At 40.8% G+C, this 18,984-nt stretch overlaps 1 protein-coding gene across 1 annotated transcript in view; it reads right to left on the reverse strand.

The window, feature by feature from the left end:
* ubxn7 (UBX domain protein 7) overlaps window positions 1–18,984 on the reverse strand; it is an 82,789-nt gene that overhangs the window by 37,641 nt on the left and 26,164 nt on the right. Inside the window, 4 exon segments of the mRNA XM_048604594.1 lie at window positions 947–966; window positions 1,417–1,701; window positions 3,190–3,255; window positions 3,931–3,998. Of these exon segments, the coding sequence (XP_048460551.1) occupies window positions 947–966; window positions 1,417–1,701; window positions 3,190–3,255; window positions 3,931–3,998 (439 nt within the window).

The following is an 18,984-nucleotide window of genomic DNA, read 5'->3' on the forward strand; positions in this document are numbered from 1 at the left end:
TCTGATGAAGGGTCGAGGCCCGAAACGTCAGCCTCTCTGCTCCTATGATGCTGCTTGGCCTGCTGTGTTCATCCAGCCCTGCACCTTGTTGTCACTAGAGTATGGGGTGCAGTTTATTTCTCTTCATGAAGAGAGAGTACTTGCCACAGCGAAAGTGTGGCAATAGTTAACTCAGCTGATTCTGAGAATGGCAGTCTTGGCACTTGAAGAGAGAGGCTGATCTAATCCTGCTGTTAGTTTCTGTGTTTCTAAATATTTGGATTACATTCCAGAAAGTCATGCAGGACGATTTGAGATCTTTATAACAAGAGTCGATCCTCGTGCTGTTGCAGATCTTTCCATGACAGTAATAAATGACACTGCTTTCATTCCCATGATCACTGCCTTACTGAACCATCCTTGTTGCCATCCTTTCTTGGAAATCTGAAGCAAGGATCATGTACATTACAAGCAAGATTTGCCACCAGTTACGAAACTCCATGCGATGTGGAAAAAATTGTGAAGATGGGAATATTCTCAGGATGGGCTGGATGGGTGGAACAGTGAGTATAGTGACTTAGAAAGAAACCCTACGCTCTGTGAGTAGGAACAAATGTCAATCATCCATCAAGTGACACCTTTAGCAAGTACATCTATCAACATATCAGTGATCAATAATAATCACTTTGTCACGAATCAGGCACACATTATTGAAATCATGGGGAGTCAAGTAAAATCTGTGTTACTGCAAAACTGCATTATTCAAAACTGTGTCAACTGAAGACTGCCTGTACTATATTGTACCGTTTTATGATTTCAAAAACCTTCATCAAGATTTTTGGTTACCATCTCTGTTCTAATGGAAACAGCTTCACAACATTGTGGCAAGTATAAAGGGAAATTCATTCTGCACTTAAACTGTATCTAAATTGGGAGTACTTGATGGGATGGGAGTAAAAACTTTTACTTGGTGCAAAACAAAATGTACTTTTAAAACTATTAAGAATATAACAATTAAGGCCATTAACTCCAGATAGTGATTGTGAACTTGCAATAAGTAGTGATCTGGCTCCACCTAGAGCATTACGTACATTTCTAAGTCACTGTACTACAATGAAAATATCTTGGCCTTGAAAGTGACCAATGAAAAGAGCAGCAGCTTTGGAAATCATGAACATTTTCACCAGAGATTCAAGGCCATCATATACATGCAACATTTGTGTGTAGTGTTTACTTATGTGCAACAGCTTGAGTACACAGAATGCCATCCAGGTAGAAGCTATGAGGGTTCATATACTTAACTGCTGATGCCATGCAAATCTCCCCTAACCATTGCTGAGCATCGCCTCAGAAGAAATATGAGCATGTGAACAGCTCAGGCTAGGGTATTGAAAACCTGCATAAATGGAGTGCTCTCAAGAAATCTTAAAGCTGAACAAGATAAAATTGAACTTAAGCAGGCAAGTGTCCAGTAATCAAGTGATTAGTTCCCTGACTACAATGGGAAAGAAAACTACCAAAGGAAACAATCCTATCCCATATCTTCATAATAACATCACTTAATTCCTGTAATAGCTACTTATGATTTAGCTTCATTGCTAATGCTTACCGTTTCAAAGCTGCCTTTATGCATTAGATCTATGGGTGGTCTGAAGAGGTCTGCCAGAGTGGTCAGTTTCTTGTCCACTGGACCACCATTCCGCAACTCCTGTTCCTGTCTGACTGCAAACACAAACACAGAATTTTAATGCACATACTTATGGTCCGCTGTTTTTAGGCACAGAACAGTTAATGCAATGCTTTATAGCTGTAATATGGAGGAATTTCACGATACCGTTAAGAGTGCGAAGCAGAAAGAGTTATAGTATTCAGTTCAACATCTCAGACCACATTCCCACCCTTTTCCCTTTAATGTTTTGTTTATCCATGACACACAGTTTTCCAATTTTTTTGATTAGTAAGCTTTGTTGTTTGGATTTTTAAAGTATTTTCACTTTTGTCTTGTACTTCATTGCAATTGCTTTCTAGAAAAGTGTGCAGGATAGATGCACAAAGACCAATGAATTTAAATTGAGTTGATAGTCAATTGCATCAGGTAGGTGAGAACACTCATATGTTTGTATCATACATCAACTATTCTTCTTTATCATACTAAACCAAGTCACCACTCTACATGCTGCAACGTCCACCAATGTGGAGAACTACTGGTTGGGAGGATGGGAGTGAGATCTTGTGTTCTTATGAAATCATACTTTATAACTTTGTTAGGGCTAGATTTCTGAATATAGTCGTACATTCAGACTCCCACAACCAATGTTTGATAGGGAAATCACAAGTCAGAGAGAACAAATCAGTTATTATGCTTTCTCCTGACATTGTTTAAAAAGTACATTAAAAACAAGTTTTTACAACATCGCTATTCCCTTAGTCATCTTTATTATGAATATTGATAGGAATTGTACATTAGACTCACTTGCTCCAGGAATGTCAAACTGGAATGTCAATTGGGTCTAAGTTATAATCATATTTAACACCATGTCATTTTAAAATGTCCAAAATAGAATCCAGCACTGTTTCCCAGCATCAGGAAAGACGTTCAGCCACCTTTCAAGCAGTTAAGTCTAAACAAAAGTATTAGATTGGGAGCCAGTATGAATGAGACCACAAATCACAAAATGGACATGAAGCTATTCATGAATTTGCTGCTCGATGTGAAAAACATCTAATCCTCCGGAGACAGAATCTAATGGTACTACTTGGGTCTGAATTCTATTTCCAACAAGGACCAGTCTTGTTAAACTAATTGGTTGCCAAAATCTAACACCTTACTTATGCCACCTGGGCCAATTCTGAAAAATCTGCAACAATTGAAGTACACATTGGCAATTTACTTATTTTACATTTAATGTATTTAATTGCAGGCAATTGATAGGCATTAACTGGTATTTTACTTCAGTCAGTAGTAAATAGGCAGAAATTAAAATTGTGGTTGATGGTTTGGAGGTCCATGCTTGTAATGTGTAACTACATAAGTAATTATCAAAGTATAAAGGATTGGATCCAGCTTTTCACTTTCTGTGACCAGCTTTCTAGAGTAGAACATTGTGGATAGATAATAAAATCACCTCTCTCTAATGTATAGAAAATTTAATTTTCCTTCTCCTTTTCATTGTTCACATTTAAATGAAATACACTGAAAAGAATACTCACTCGTTTCAGTTTGGAAGTCTCTGAATCCATCAAATATGGAGCGTGCAGGTCTCCGTCGTTTAGGAGCTGTAGAATGCACAAATGTGTTTAACGTGGTTCAAAAATCTACAGATTCTTATGCAGCATTTCAATCTCTATAAGAAAATTAATCTGACAGTTCAGTGTTTACTGTTTACTCGACTGAGGAAAATTACACCAATTTTTTCCCCCACACCAGTGTGGAACACTTGTATTGACTGGCCCTGTGAGAACGGTACTTGTTTGAATTGACAAACTCATTTATTTGACTCTCCTGCCTCTGTCATTAAACCACGGAAAATCTCTGTGCCTTTGCACATCCATACAAATGCCAATATTGAGATCAAGTAAGGTTAACGGGAAGGATGATAAAGGAAGCAGGGCTGGCAAGACAGGGGAAGGGAGTGATGAATAAACAGATGGATTGGTGGGTTGGTCAAGTTAGTCAGACAGGAAGCAAGAATGGGAGAGGGAACCGCTGGTCAACAGCTTGTCTTGGTAGCAAGATAGTTTGGGCTGTCCTCAGGTGGTGATATGGCACAACGTAAATATAAACTCTTCCTTTCGTCACAATACAATGGAAACCATCCAAGATATTAATTACTATCTACAGAAGTACAGACAACCTATAAAGACAGGTACATTAGCTGTGCACCTGTTCCCAAGGGATAAAAACAATTAAAGAGAGAGAGTTTGGAGAAATATTTGTTTGAAACACCTTACCACCAAATAACGGTTCAGGTTCTACCAGTATTTCTTGCTTTTGTGGAATCGGAGCTCGGACCTCATCCCTAAAATGATGCAAAAATGAACAAACATCAGACTTAGGTAGAAACTATTTGTTCATCTACTCAGGCTCAAATTTAATGCTACTCAGTGAGGCCAAGATCAGGAAGACTTGCATAAGACTACTATCGCAGAAACACAATGAGCAGTGAATATTTCCCACGTACCAAAACATTCTTGTTGCTGGCTTGCAACTGCTTTCAGACCATAACTATAAAATCATACACAATATCTATAGCTGAATGAGTGGTGAAGTGAACATTGTGTTCTAGTATGCTGGTAGTTTAGCTACTTCATTTAACTTTTAGGAAATCTCTGTAAAGTTATTTTGACACTTGTCATGACTTTAGTGCAAAAAGGCAGTCAAAAGTACAATTAAATACTTTCCCACAATACTATCTCGATCTGTGTATTTCCAGTCCAACAAGGAATAAAGCAGAAACATAGAGCAAAATACTGAAATGTTGGAAATCTGAAATAAAAGCAGAAAATGCTCAGCAGGTCTAACAGTATCTCAGGAAAGAGAAACAGAGTTAACATTTTAGACCGGTGATCTTTCATCAGAACTGAATGAAGAACTGTCTTCTATCTCCATAGATGCTGCCAGACCTGCCATGTTTCCAACATGTTCTGTTTACATGCAGGAACAGTGCAATGCAGGAACTATTTCTGGAAAATGAAGTGGGGTATTTGAACGCTTTTGAATGGGACATTTTGACAAAAGAGATCTTTATAGTAATAATGGAAAAGTCAAGGTACGATTAGTGTAAAAATACTTAGCAGACTTGAAGATAACAGTAAGGTAAAATGTGACAGACACGGACAAGTGAAATTTAATACAGAGAAAAGAGCTACTTTTGGTGGAGAGACTGAAAAAACATAATACAACAGAAAAGCATACAATTTTATGGAGGATTCAGGAACAGAAACATTGGTGGTGGTGGCAACAGTGGAGGAAAGATAAACCTCCACAAATCATGCAGATATTTTCTAACCAAGCTGTTCAGTGATGTTATTACACACCTCAGAACAAGTGGGACTTGAACTTGGGTCTCCTGATCCAGAGGCAGGGACACTTCCTCAAATTCGGGAAGGTGGCAGGACAAATTGAGGACACTTAAAAAGCATGTGAGACCTTTGCCTTAATTAATTAATGCAGAATGTGCAAAACCTAGGAAGTTAATCAGCAAACGCTGGTTAGGTGTTTGCTGGAGTGTTAGGTTCATCTATTAGCACTATGCATCAGGGAGGATGTCAAGAGCTTCATGGAGGGTGCAGGAGACATTTACCAGGGCTTAGGGCATCCAGTTTTGTGAAGAGACATAAGAACCCATGGCGTTTTTTCTGTTGTCAAGAAAAAATTTGATAGTGTTTTTCAAAATCACGAACATTTCTGAAAGAGTAACTAAGGGGAAAGGTTTCTGGTGAAGACAGGCAGGTAAGCAGAATTGAATTGATTGCAGAACAGTCAGAGGTCTACAGCACAGAAAAAAGGCCCCTTGATTCAGCAAGTCTGCGCCAGTCATAAAAAGCACCTAACAATTCTAACCCCATTTTCCAACACTTATCCCACATACTTGTACGCCAAGGGTAAGGCAAGTGTGTATCTCAATACTTCTGAAATGTTATGAGGGCTTCTACCCTCTACCACCCTTACAGACAGTGAGTTCCAGACTTCCAATCACTTTCTGTGTGAAACAATTTTTCCTCATTTCCCTCTAAGCCTTCTGCCCCTTCCTTTAAGTCTTTGCCCCTCTCCTGGTCACTGATCCCTTCAACAAGGAGGAAAGTACCTTCTTGTCTACCCTAGATAATAGTGTGGAGTTGGAGGAACACAGCAGGCCAGGCAGCATCAGAGGATTTCAGAAAATTTTTCTGAAGAAGGGTCCCTACCTGAAATGTCAGCTTTCCTGCTTCTCTGACACTGCCTGGCCTGCTGTGTTCCTCCAGCTCCACACTGTGTTATCTCTGACTCCAGCATCAGCAGTTCTTACTACCTCTTCTTGTCTACCCTAACTACGTCCATCATAATTTTATACATCTGAATCAAGTACCCCCTCAGTCTCCTCTGTTCCAAGGAAAATACCACCAGTCTATTTAATCTTGCTTCATAACTAAAATCAGTGGCAAAATGATTTCTATTTTTAAAACAGAGCTAGTTTTGATTAATTGGAATGGTCTGCATGGAAGAATGGTGGAAATGGATTCAACAGTTACACTCAAGAGTGGTTTGAATAAACACATGAAGGTAATGCTATGATTGGGTTGCTCGCCGAGCTGGTTTGTTAGTTCGCAAATGTTTCATTACCCTGCTGGGTAACATCAACAGTGTAGCCTCCAATGAGGTGTTGTGTTTTCCCGCCTGGGGTCCATTGGAATTGGATACCTCATTTCTGGTTTTTCTTTACAGTCGTGCATATATAGGATCTAATTCTATGTGTATAACAGCCTTCGTAGGAGGCTGCATTGATGATGTTATCCAGCAGAGTAATGAAACGTCTGCAAACTAATGAACCAGCTTGAAAGGTGAACCAACCACAGCATCCATAACCTGAGCTACCAATCTACTCGAGAACCGTGGACTTGATGGTAAAAATATAGAGAGCTATGGGGTGATAGCAGGGAACTGGGATTAATTAGACAGCTCCAGCGAAGAGCCAGCAGAGGCCAGGATGGGCACAAGGCCTCTTCCTGTGCTGAATCATTCTATAATTCTATAGCTCTCTCAAACTAATTCTATACACAGGCTGTGAGAAATTATATTAAAATAAGCAATAATTTCCATTTGTCCACTGTTTTAATCACTAGTTCTCATTACATCTAAAGGATGACCTGTTCATGCTTCTTCAATCTTCAGAGGTTCTCCACTTGGAGTCATCAAATTATACATAATCTAGAAAACTTCTATTTGGCCAATCAACACAAAATTCAAAATTTCTTTCTCTTTCCCAAGCCCCTCCCTCAAAGACAGACAAGTTCCCTGGAATGGATGCCACCATTTAACTCATTTACACACATATTTTGCTTCTTTGTTTATCCAATTACCTTTGACTTGCACCATGAATCTGTTTGACATTTGACCTCCAGTGCCCTCCATCCTATCACAGATGTCCCTTTTCACTCCTCCCCACATTCATTTATTCATATTACATCTATAATCTTAGTTCTAATAGAAGGTCACTAATCTGAAACATTAACTTGGCTTTCCTCTCCACATATGCTGCGAGATCTGCTGAGTACTTACAGCATTTTGTTTTTATATTAGGTAAACTTCATGGTTAGCCCTCCACAATCTGACATATATCCTCCAACATGTGTTAACTTAGGTCTCACTGTAAACTGACAATTTACATTTACTGTGTTCATTGAAAACACTCTTACATAAATCCAGATGTTTGCCGCATTTTGTAATCCAAGAACTGAAAGCAATACAAGCCATGCAAAGGAAATTCAAACTAGGCATTGTTTCTGTAATGAAAGGCAGCTTTTCCACTCTATCCATACCATAGGGGATAAATCACACCTTCAAATAGGGGAAGGGGATTATCAACCCAGAACACAAAGGTCTCCTGATCAAAGTAATGATCAGAGAAACAGAACTTTTGTCAGTCAAGTTTGTGGTATGACTGACTTCAAGGTAGCAGTTCAGGGATAATAAGATTAAAGTATAGAGCCATCTGTAAAATAAGAGATCATGTTGATTCCTAGCTACTAAATTGTAACATTCAAATCTTTTGTCATTGGCAAGGACAATACAGAATACACTACATTTGCACTGAACAAAACTGAAAGAGATCAAGACAGAAGATGACCTCAGTGTCATTGTGTGTAGATTTCTAAAATTTCATGCCTCTGCTGCAAAGCTAGATCTAAAGCTAACAGTTTATATTAATAGAACCATTCAATATAATCAAAGAACACCATTTCACATTGTACAGGGATCTGGTAGAGTATGTTTAGAACGTTAGAATCAAACGTGGTCATTCAACATGAGGGGTCTTGGAAAAGGTCCAGAAGAGAACTAAAAGGAGTAGTGAATGGAGTTCTCTAGAGTAATTAAAAGGGCTGGGCATCATTTCTATTGATAACAGTTTAGCAAATTAGAAGAGGTCATGGGTCATAATTTTAAACTAATCAATAGCAGAAACAAAAACAGAAAAATTGTTGGTGGAACTCAAAAGTCTGACATCCTCTGTGGGGAGAAAGCAGAGTTAATAATGATCAGGTCTGCTGAATTTCAATAGCAATTTCTGTTTTTGTTTCAGATCTCCAGCATCTACAGTTCTTTGTTTTATTTAAGAGCAGGAATTGATTGGGGGGTAAAAGAAACTATCCAAACTCCAAAACGTCATGAGACTCTAGAAAGTCTTTTTGCATGCCTCTAATGAGAATCTGACTAGAATAAAAATTGTATTTCTATAAAGAATTTTGTGGCTCTGAAATAGGTCATACTGCTCAAAAATCCTTTTCTGATATTTATAATTTACACCCAAACCTCTTGTTGCATTACTTCACAACAGATCTTTCTATTCTTATCTCTCTCATCTAATTGCCTAAATTGCCTGACATTTATCCAGGTTCTTCAATTTAAACACTCCAAAATTGGTCTTGGAGAAAACTAGTACAGGCATAACCTTTTGTGTTGTAACCATTCCATGATTCTAAGTTCCACATCCTTACCATCCCCAAGCATAAACGTTTCTCCTGAATCCCCAATGCATTATTGGTGATTTTATGTTTATGGACTCTGTTTTCACCTGCATGAAAAAAAACTTCCGTATCTAACCCCCTTCAAAATTTTAAAACACCTCTGCGAGGCTACCTCCCAACTTGCCACACAGTGATAACACACAATTTCTCAACTGAAACCCTTTCTCCCTCTGTCACAGCTCACTGGGGTAGCACATTGGAGTTTTTTTTTCCAGAGTCATCACAAATTTAGTGGTTTTATATAAATTCCCTCCTGAAATGGCATTGTGGGTGTGCCTATACTAAATGGACGACTGCGATTCAACAGGCTGCTCATCACAACCTCTCAGCGGCAACTAGCGAAGGCAATAAACACTGGCTTAGCCAGTGATGTCCATATCCCATGAGTGAATTTAGAAAGTATGCAAAATTCCCCAATTTACTTGTAGACCCAGGTTGACAAAGCACAGACCAGGTTTGTGTACTTATCAAGAATTACTATTTCTTACAAATTAATAGATTCTAGCTACAGGGTGGGAAAAAAAATCATGAACCAGCAACATAATTCTATCTGCTTCCACCTACACACATATGCAGACACAAGAGAAACATGGGAATTCAATGGTCCCTGTCGACAAGCTTTGCTTAGGTAACCCTTCTGGCTTGTCAGGGCATGTTGCTCATCGATCTTCCTTCTCCAGATAGTTTCACTTATTTGTAGGAGGCACAGAGTGACTGGTTCACAACTTAAAGTCTCTGACTACTGATTAAAAGCCACAGCTTACAGCAACTGATGAGGGAAAGTAAACTGACTTGAAGTGTTTTTTACTGCAGGGAAAAGGGCAGCTCCTTCCTTTTTGGAAATCCGATGGCTTCTGACACGACATTCATATCTACAAACTGTTAAGCTACTTGGAAGCCAGTTATATAGTTGTTGGTAGACTGAAGGTCTTTGTCATCATTCTGTAGACCAGTTACTTGTTGCCAGCCGAATCTACCTTCAAGCACCCATAAGACATAGGAGCAGAAATTAGGCCATTCAGCCCATTGAGTCTGCTCCGCCATTCAATCACGGCTGATAAATTTCTCAACCCCACTCTCCCACTTTCTCCCCATAACCCCTTGACAATCAAGAACCTATCTATCTCTGTCTTAAATATACTCGATGACCTGGCCTCCACAACTTTCAGTGGTGGTGATTTCCGTAGATTCACCACTTTCTGGCTGAAGAAGCTTCTCCCCATCTCCGATCTAAAAGGTCTTTTACTTTAAGGCTGTGCCCTTGGGTCCTAGTCTGTCCTACCAATGGAAGCATCTTCCCAACATCCACTCTGTCCAGGCCATTCAGTATTCTGTAAGTTTCAATTACATCCCCCCTCATCCTTCTAAACTCCATCGAGTAAAGACACAGAGTCCTCAAACGTTCCTCATATGTTAAGCTTTTCATTCCTGGGACCATTCTCGTGAACCTCCTCTGAACCTGCTCCACGGCCAGCACATCTTTCCTGAGATATGGAGTCCAAAACCGTGCACAATACTCCAAATGTGGCCTGACCAGAGCCTTATAGAGCCTCAGAAGTACATCCCTGCTTTTATATTCAATTCCTCTCAAAATAAATCCCAAAGTTGCATTTGCCTTCCTAACTACTGAATCAACCTGAAAGTTTACCTTGAGAGAATCCTGGACTAGAACTCCCAAGTCTCTCTGCACTTCACACTTCTGAATTTTCTCCCCATTTAGAAAATAGTCCATGCTTCTATTCTTCTTACCAAAGTGCATGATCTCTCACTTTCCCACACTGTACTCCATCTGCCACTTCTTTGCCTACTCTCCTAACCTGTTCAAGTCCTTCGACAGTCTTCCCACCTCCTCAATACTACCTGTCCCTCTAGCTATCTTTTTATCACCTGCAAACTTAGCCAGAATGCCCAGTTCCTTCATCTAGATCACCAATGTATAAAGTGAAAAGTTGTGGTCCCAACACTGACCCTTGTGGAACACCACTTGTCACTAGCTGCCATCCTGAGAAAGACCCTTTTAACCCCACTCTCTGCTTTCTGCCAGACAGTCAATCCTCTATCAATGCTAGTCCCTTGCCTCTAACACCGCGGGCCCATTTCGATCCATTTTGAAAAATGGGGTTGCATGACAAAGTGTGTGATACTCAAGGAAAAGAAAAGTTTACATTCATTCATCCTTCTTCCTCCTTTGTACAATCTTAGCATTTCTTAAACCTCTAACTTATTCCAACATTTCAAACTCAAGACAACACATCTACAACTGTATTCTCTTTTTCAGCAACGCAAATACTCTCTACATTAAATAGTCCAAACAAGACTCCATGTTAATAATCTTACACGAAGTTTTAAACTTGTCAATGAAGACCAGAGAATTGTTCTGTGTAAATTAGTGTTTCCTCGTTACGTCAGACAGAGATTTCCAAGAGTGAAAGAGCCAACAACAATCCCAAAGTCTCTTTTTCTGTGATAGAGTATTTCTTCTGATACTGGTTTAGTTTCTTGGAGAAATACCACACTGGTTTCTCTATCGTAGACTCCTCATCCTGCAACAAGACTGCACCTACCCCAAGTCACAAGTACCATTTTGACAGGTCTGGAAAACAAGAGGCAGCTAACACTGGTTCATTTATTAAGATTGCCTTCAGCTTTTCAAAAACTGCTTGGCATTCTGCTGACCATACTACTTTACTTTAACAAATGTGTTAAAGATACAGCAATGTGATGAAATACACACAAATTTCACATAAAGTCCAGATTGCTAAAAATCTCATGATTTCTTTTTTAGTTTTAAGAATAGGAAATTTTACTACAGCCTTGATTGTGCTGTCCTTGGCAAAACTTGTCTTTGTCCAGAGTGCTGTTCTAGTTAAGTTATTCTTGTTTTTCCAAATTCACTTTTGGTTAAAGTTATTACTAAGCCAGCCAATTGCAATTGTTTAAACAGGTCTTCTACTTGCCTCACATACTCTTCAGCTCTTGAATTTTTTTTAATATAGAATCCCTAGTTTGAAAACAGCCCATTCAGCCCAACAAGTCCACACTGACTCTCTGAAAAGCATCCCAGCCAGACCCATCCCTGTAGCCCTGCACTTCCCACAGCTAATGCACCCAATCTAGACATCCCTGAACACTATGGGTCATCTAGCATAGCCAATCCACCTAGCTTGCACATCTTTGGACTGTGGGAGGAAACTGGAGCATCTGGCGGAACCCACACAGACACTGGAAAAACATGTAAACTCCACACAGTCAGACAGTCACCGAGGGTGGAATCAAACCCTCATTGTCCCCTGGCACAATGAGGCAGCAGTGCTAACCAGTGAGCCACTGTGCTGCCCCAAATGTTAATGACACTTGCCTATACCCTTCATTAGATCAAACTTAGAAAAGGAATGAGGCAAGGCCAACTCTATTAACGCAGTTGTCTAATCACAGAAATGGGTACAAATCGGTCATCGTGACCACGTTTAGTTTACTATTATACAAAGTTCAGTTGATCTACCTGGTTTGGGAAATAATAACACCGGTGAACTCCAATTGCTCTAACTAGGATGAATCAACAGGCTTTCCAGCAGAAATTGAATCTCTATTCCACCTTGATTTTGTAGGCTCAACTGATACGGGTGCAGAATTATCAGTCCTGACTCATTTATGTTCACATCATTCCTCGCTAATGAAGTATACATCCAGGTTTATCTCTACAGACTACCTTACATCTTGAAGATGGTGGCAGCAGGATAGGAAGTGTTCTGGCTCCTGGCCTGTCTGCTTTTGATCGCCAGGCTTGCTGTATTCTTCTTTATTTTATTTTTTTTTTAAACATCAAAATTCATTGTACCTTCCTTTTGGTGGAGGAAGGTGCTTTCGAGAAGCTGCTGCAGTGGAGAATGTGGTGTAGATCCAGCCGTTCCTCATGACCATTGCGCCATGCCCTCATGGTTCCTACCACATGGTGAGCTGCTTCGACGGCGGCTTTGGTGATGAGGTAGGCCCGGGTCTGGGATCCCACGGCCCCGGGATCCCACGGCCCCGGGATTCCTTACGGCAGTATCTGCAGCCTCTTTGGTGCTGTGGTGGGTCTGGCCCTGGATTCCTTGCGGAGACTTCAGCATCAGCTTCGGTGGTGGCCTGGGAATTCCCGCGGCAGCTTTGGTGTCAGGTTTCCTTGATCCCTGAAGCCCTGGAGCCGTGAACTGAACTAAGATGGACTTTGCCTTAAATTTTTTTTTAAGTACACATATAATTCTTGTTATTAAAATGGCGCTGGAGTATGGCCACTGAAATACTTTTCACTGCACTTTTTTTTCGTAAAAATGCAAGTGACAATAAAATCACTAATCTGCACTTCCTCAGTCGCATTAAAAGATCCCATTGTCTTTTCTCTAATAAGAACAGAGTCTCAATGTCTCAAGAATTTTGTTATTTAGTTGAATTGTAGAAGGCTCGCTTTGAGAACTGCTTTACCCCTCCTTCAACTTCATTCTTAATTTCTGTCATCTTCCACTACTCTCACCACCTGACACAGCTGGTAAAGTCACCGCTAGCAGTACTTCATCTCCTGCTTAAAATGTTCTGGCTGCTCAATGTTCATCTGCCTATACATTCATTCTTACTTGTGAAACTTTCAAAAGCTCTTGTGCTACCGTACATGATTCTGTAAATTTTTCCAGAAGGTTGGAGATGTAGTCCAACAATGAAGATTTGTCTCTTTGGTTCAAGAACTTCTTCCCACTCTATTTAATGGACATCTTAATCTCACGACCATAACCCAATTCAAATGGATTAAATCAGTTAATGCATTTGGGGACTCTCTGGTACATATCTGAAAACTTTAGACATAAATTTGATCCCTTATCAGACTGTACCTCAATTGGTAGTCCATAATTAGTGAAAAACTGAGTAACCTCTTCCAGTATTACTCTCGCTATAATGATGTTCTCCTTTGGTTTTCGGTAATGGTCCTATGCAACCCACAGCAAACTTTTTATTAATGGGTGTAATAGACAAGACCAAACCCCCTCAAAATATTCAGAAGATAGTCTAGACCCTAACTTTTTCTTATTTTAAAGGTAAAACTAAGATGTTGCGTTCCTGATGCAATTTGATTGGTCAAACTACCAGATTTAAAGCAAAACACACTTAATTCATCCACTACAGTTAAAATATAACAGAAGGAGGGAAGGAATTGGAATAACTTAACACTATTGGAAGACCTACAATAATACAGTAACTTTTACGAATTAACTGTTCCAATATAGTAACATCCTATAAACACACCATTGGCAAAAGGCAAATTCAGAACACAGATGGTCTCACATGCAACGCCTATAGCAGGTAGAGAACCTCCAGCTTTTGGCTGTAACCAAGAGGGCGGGAAAAATAGCTTTCACTTCTGCAAGACCCCAACAGCAACTGTTGAAAACCAAAGATCCTGGTTCTGTGGGAGTTTGACCATACACATTCAGGCTGCTTCTATTGCTCCAGCTTTTAAAAAAAACTCCAAGGCCTCACAAGCTGTTTATGCTCTTACAGACACAACTGGTGCTGAGGAATCTCACTTTTAAAAAAAAAGGACAAAATAACCTCTTAAAGCCACAGCATCGTCATACCAGCACCTATGGGATCAGGTTGATCAAATGTTCTGGTTGGTCAAAAGGTCCACATAATCAATGTAAAAACACATTTTAGATAATAGAGATGCAATGCAAGGAGTATATACTATACTTACTGCATAAATCACTTAAATAATAATGTAGCTTTGCCTTAAATAAAACTTACTAGCAGACAGCCTTCTCACTCACACCCTCAACTGACTACTTCGAGATGTAAGATAAATATAAAAATATAAGACTACTTAGATCATGATAATACAACAGAGTAAACTTCCATTATTTTAGGGATATAATTTTTGCTGGTTTACTTTGAGTGTTGGTTCATTAGGTGCCTGTTCAAACAAAATTTGCTGTACAACGATTGACTGAATAGTGCTTCAAAAACTGGTATGGGTATCAAAGATAACAAGGTGTAGAGCTGGATGAACACAGCAGGCCAAGCAGCATCATAGGAGCAGGAAGGCTGACGTTTCGGGCCTAGACCCTTCTTCAGAAATGGGGGAGGGGAAGGGGGTTCTGAAATAAATAGGGAGAGAGGGGGAGGCGGATAGAAGATGGATAGATAAGATAGGTGAAGAGGAAACAGACACGTCAAAGAGGGGGGGATGGAGCCAGTAAAACTGAGTGTAGGTGGGGAGGTAAGGAGGAGATAGGTCAGTCCAGGGAGGACAGACAGGTCAAGGGGGCGGGATGAGGTTAGTAGGTAGGAAATAGAGGTGGGGCTTGAGGTGGGAGGGGATAGGTGGGAGGGAGAACAGGTTGGGGAGGCGGGGACGAGCTGGGCTGGTTTTGGGATGCGGTGGGGGAGGGGAGATTTTGAAGCTTGTGAAATCCACATTGATACCACTGGGCTGCAGGGTTCCCAAGCGGAATATGAGTTGCTGTTCCTGCAACCTTCGGGTGGCATCGTTGTGGCACTGCAGGAGGCCCAGGATGGACATGTCGTCTGAGGAATGGGAGGGGGAGCTGAAATGATTCGCGACTGGGAGGTGCAGTTGTTTATTGCGAACCGAGCGCAGGTGTTCTGCAAAGCGGTCCCCGAGCCTCTGCTTGGTTTCCCCGATGTAGAGGAGGCCACAACAGGTACAGTAGATGCAGTATACCACATTAGCAGATGTGCAGGTGAACATCTGCTTGATGTGGAAAGTCTTCTTGGGGCCTGGGATGGGGATGAGGGAGGTGGTGTGGGGGCAGGTGTAGCACTTCCTGCGGTTGCAAGGAAAAGTGCCCGGTGTGGTGGGGCTGGAGGGGAGTGTGGAGCGGACAAGGGAGTCACGGAGAGAGTGGTCCCTCCGAAAAGCAGATAAGGGTGGGGAGGGAAAAATGTCTTTGGTGGTGGGGTCGGATTGCAGATGGCGGAAGTGTCAGAGGATGATGCGTTGGATCCGGAGGTTGGTGCGGTGGTATGTGAGGACGAGGGGGATTCTTTGTATGTTGACGATTTCCTTCCAGCTGACCAGTATGACTTGTTTTACAGGGCTGCACTAGGTCTTTATGAAGTCTTAGACATGTAAAATACCTGCTTATTGATGCTTGTATTTTCCGTATTCCTATATATCCTGCCATAGGAATTTCATGTGCTACTCGCAATATTTCCTTACACTATCTGGGCTATATCACTGTTTGTCAAACAACTGGCTATTTTTCGTTCGCAGGTCTGAGAGGATATCTTTACTTCCTTATTTGTTTACAACAGAATAATAACACTCCTCCAGCTTCAGCTTCAGAGGGAGTTATCTGTGCTAATTTACTCTCAATCTGCTTCTTGAGCTTCAATTGATGAAGACATTGCAGACACCTCTTAGCAGTTATCCTCATTCTTAAATCGAATTTAACTAACATAACATCCGATTGCGATTTCACTGTGATTTCTGGTGATGGACTTTGTTTAGTTATTGCTCTGGTTTCTACACACAATGGAAAAATATTCAAAACATATTCTTGTTCCAGCTTTTTAGCCTAAATTGGACTTTCCATGGTCACAGGCAAAGCTATAACTTTAATTCTGCCAAATCATTCCCCAGCAGTAAATTAACTCAACCAGACTACCACTAGTACAGACAAAAAACCACACTTAGCTAGGATTTACTCTCCAAACATCCCATTTACCAACACTTTGGTTTTCATTGAATTCTCTGCAGTGAAAACTAAATCCTTCTCCAGCAAGAGAGTTTGAGTAGGCCTTATATCCCTGAATATAGTTATGATCTTGGATACTTCCCTTGAGGAAAACAGGGTCATCTTCCCTTTAGACAGAAAGTCCCCTTATCTCTCAGCTACTCTATATACTACTTCTGCACTCACAGCTGTGTCTACCTTCAATGTTTTGGTTATAAATAAGGGGACAATCCGAATCATGGCATTTACTTTTTCAGTTTCCTTTTCAGATCAATTCTGATGAGCTTCAATAAGTCATACAGGTTCCCCTTGCAACTTCCAGCACTCTGAATGAACGTATCCCACCTTGTTACTATGGAAATACCCCAGCTTCTGATTTTCGGCTCCACCCTCATTCCTTTTGCTTTTCATTGGAGGTGGTGACCTTACAGCATTCTCAGCTATCCATTCTTTATCGTGGCTACATGCCTTCCTTTCATTCTCCCATCTTTTTAACCCTTTTAAATTTAGGTGTGACAAATAAAAGGTTTCATTTTATGGACTAACTCTCAGCCACTATGGCCGCCTGTAACCCTTTCTGGTCTAGTACCATAAATACATCTGTCCTTTCAGATCTGTCAGGCAATGCTTACCAGTTTACCCATCAGTTCAACTAATTTAGGTCTTGCAAGTTCCCATTATACTCATGGCAAAGCAGTCTGGGAAGAATGCCCTGCAATCAGCTTCGCAGTGAAGCTGCCCGAGAAGAGCGTCCTGCAGCCAGTTCTTAAAATAACACAAGAGAAGTAAGTTTAAGGTAAGGCAAGAGTTCAGTCCTGTGTGTTGCATGACTTGCAGTTTGTGGAAACTTTTAGACCCCTCTGGCAATCTAAGTGACCACTTTTGCAGGAAATGTTACCAGTTTGATCAGCTTGAGTATCAGACTTTAAAGCTTGTGCATCAGCTGGAGGCACAGGAATGGCTCCACGATGGCATGCTGCCTCCTTAGGACCAGGGTCAAGGATATCACTGTACAGCTACAGGGCATTTTGGAGGTGGAGGACAAACAGTCAGCAATTGTGGCTCATATTCTGACAGATGGCACAGGTAGGAAGAGGGACGAGAACCTGCAACAAGAATTTAGGGAGCAAATTAAAAAGCAGGACCTCAAAAGTCACACCTCTATCAAGTGTGAGTGGAAAGTGTGGATAGAACAGATAAATGAATGGCCAAAGACTTGGAGCAGAAGGGATGGCATCGGATTCAATGGTTCATTGGGTTCGTTTCTGGGGAAGGTGGGACCTATACAAGTCCATAAGGTTGCACCTGAACCAGAATGAGACCAACATCCTCGTGAAGAGGTTTGCTCGTGTAATTGGTGGGAATTTAAACTAATTTGGCAGGAGCACAGGATAGGGATGAGAGGTACAGTCAGGCATGATGTACAGACAAGTATTGAAGCACCACCAAGGCGCTCGAGAGGTCAGTACAAATATAGTTAAGGCAAGGCATGAGGGAGCATGGCAAGGCTAGGCGGCATTTATTGCACTGTAAAGGGTTATGCAAGCAAGGCAGATGAATTGAAGGTCTTGATTAATGCACTAGGAGGTCATGTCATTGCTATCACAAAAGCATGGCTGAGGAAGGGACAGGAATGACAGCTCAAATATTCTGGACTATAGAGGTGGTGGTGTCGCAATATTGATTAAATAATCAACTATTTCCAAATAGTAAGGAAGGATGATATCTCAGAAGATTTCTCAAATGAGGCCACATCGGTAGAACTTAAAAACAAAAAGGGTTTTGCTGGGGATGTACTATAGATTCCCAGTCATGACAAATAGATGGACAGACAGATATGCAGGCAAATCTCAAAAAGAGGTATAAAATAATGGCATAATGATAGCAGAAAATTTCAACTTCCCCAATGTTAATTGGGAGAGACAGTGTGAAAAGGCTTAGAGGGGACATAATTGTCAAAATGTATCCAGGAGAGCTTTATAAGACTACTGACACGCTGGCTTAAAAGAGAGGGGCCAGCACTGAAATTAATTTTTGAGAATGAAGTGGGCAAGTCGTATGCATGGCAGGTGAGCATTCGGGGATAGTGATCATAATTAGTAAGATTTAAGGCAATTATGGATAAACGACAAAGATGGACTGCAAATAAAGTTCGGAATCGGGGGTAGGCTGATATTAATAAGATAGCTGTTCCCAGTCACTTTGGTCAGAACCTAAGTGCTGGAAAATGCACATCAGAGCAGTAGGAAACATTCAAAAAGGTAAAAGTGAGAGTGTGCAGGCCAACATATTTCCATAAATGTGAAGGGAGGGACCAACATGAGCAGAGAATGCTGGATACAAAAGGATGTACAAGATGGGATAAGGAAAAAAAGGAAGCTTATGGCATAGCCTAAAGCTCAAAACAACAAATGCCCTAGAGCCGTATAGAAAGTATAGGGATAGTAGGAACTGCCGATACTGGAGAATCTGATATAACAAGGCGTAGAGCTGGATGAACACAGCAGGCCAAGCAGCATCAGAGGAGCAGGAAAGCTGATGTTTCGGTCTA

The sequence above is a fragment of the Rhincodon typus genome, chromosome 13, assembly GCF_021869965.1.
Source record: "Rhincodon typus isolate 14 chromosome 13, sRhiTyp1.1, whole genome shotgun sequence".
NCBI classification, from domain to species: domain Eukaryota; kingdom Metazoa; phylum Chordata; class Chondrichthyes; order Orectolobiformes; family Rhincodontidae; genus Rhincodon; species Rhincodon typus.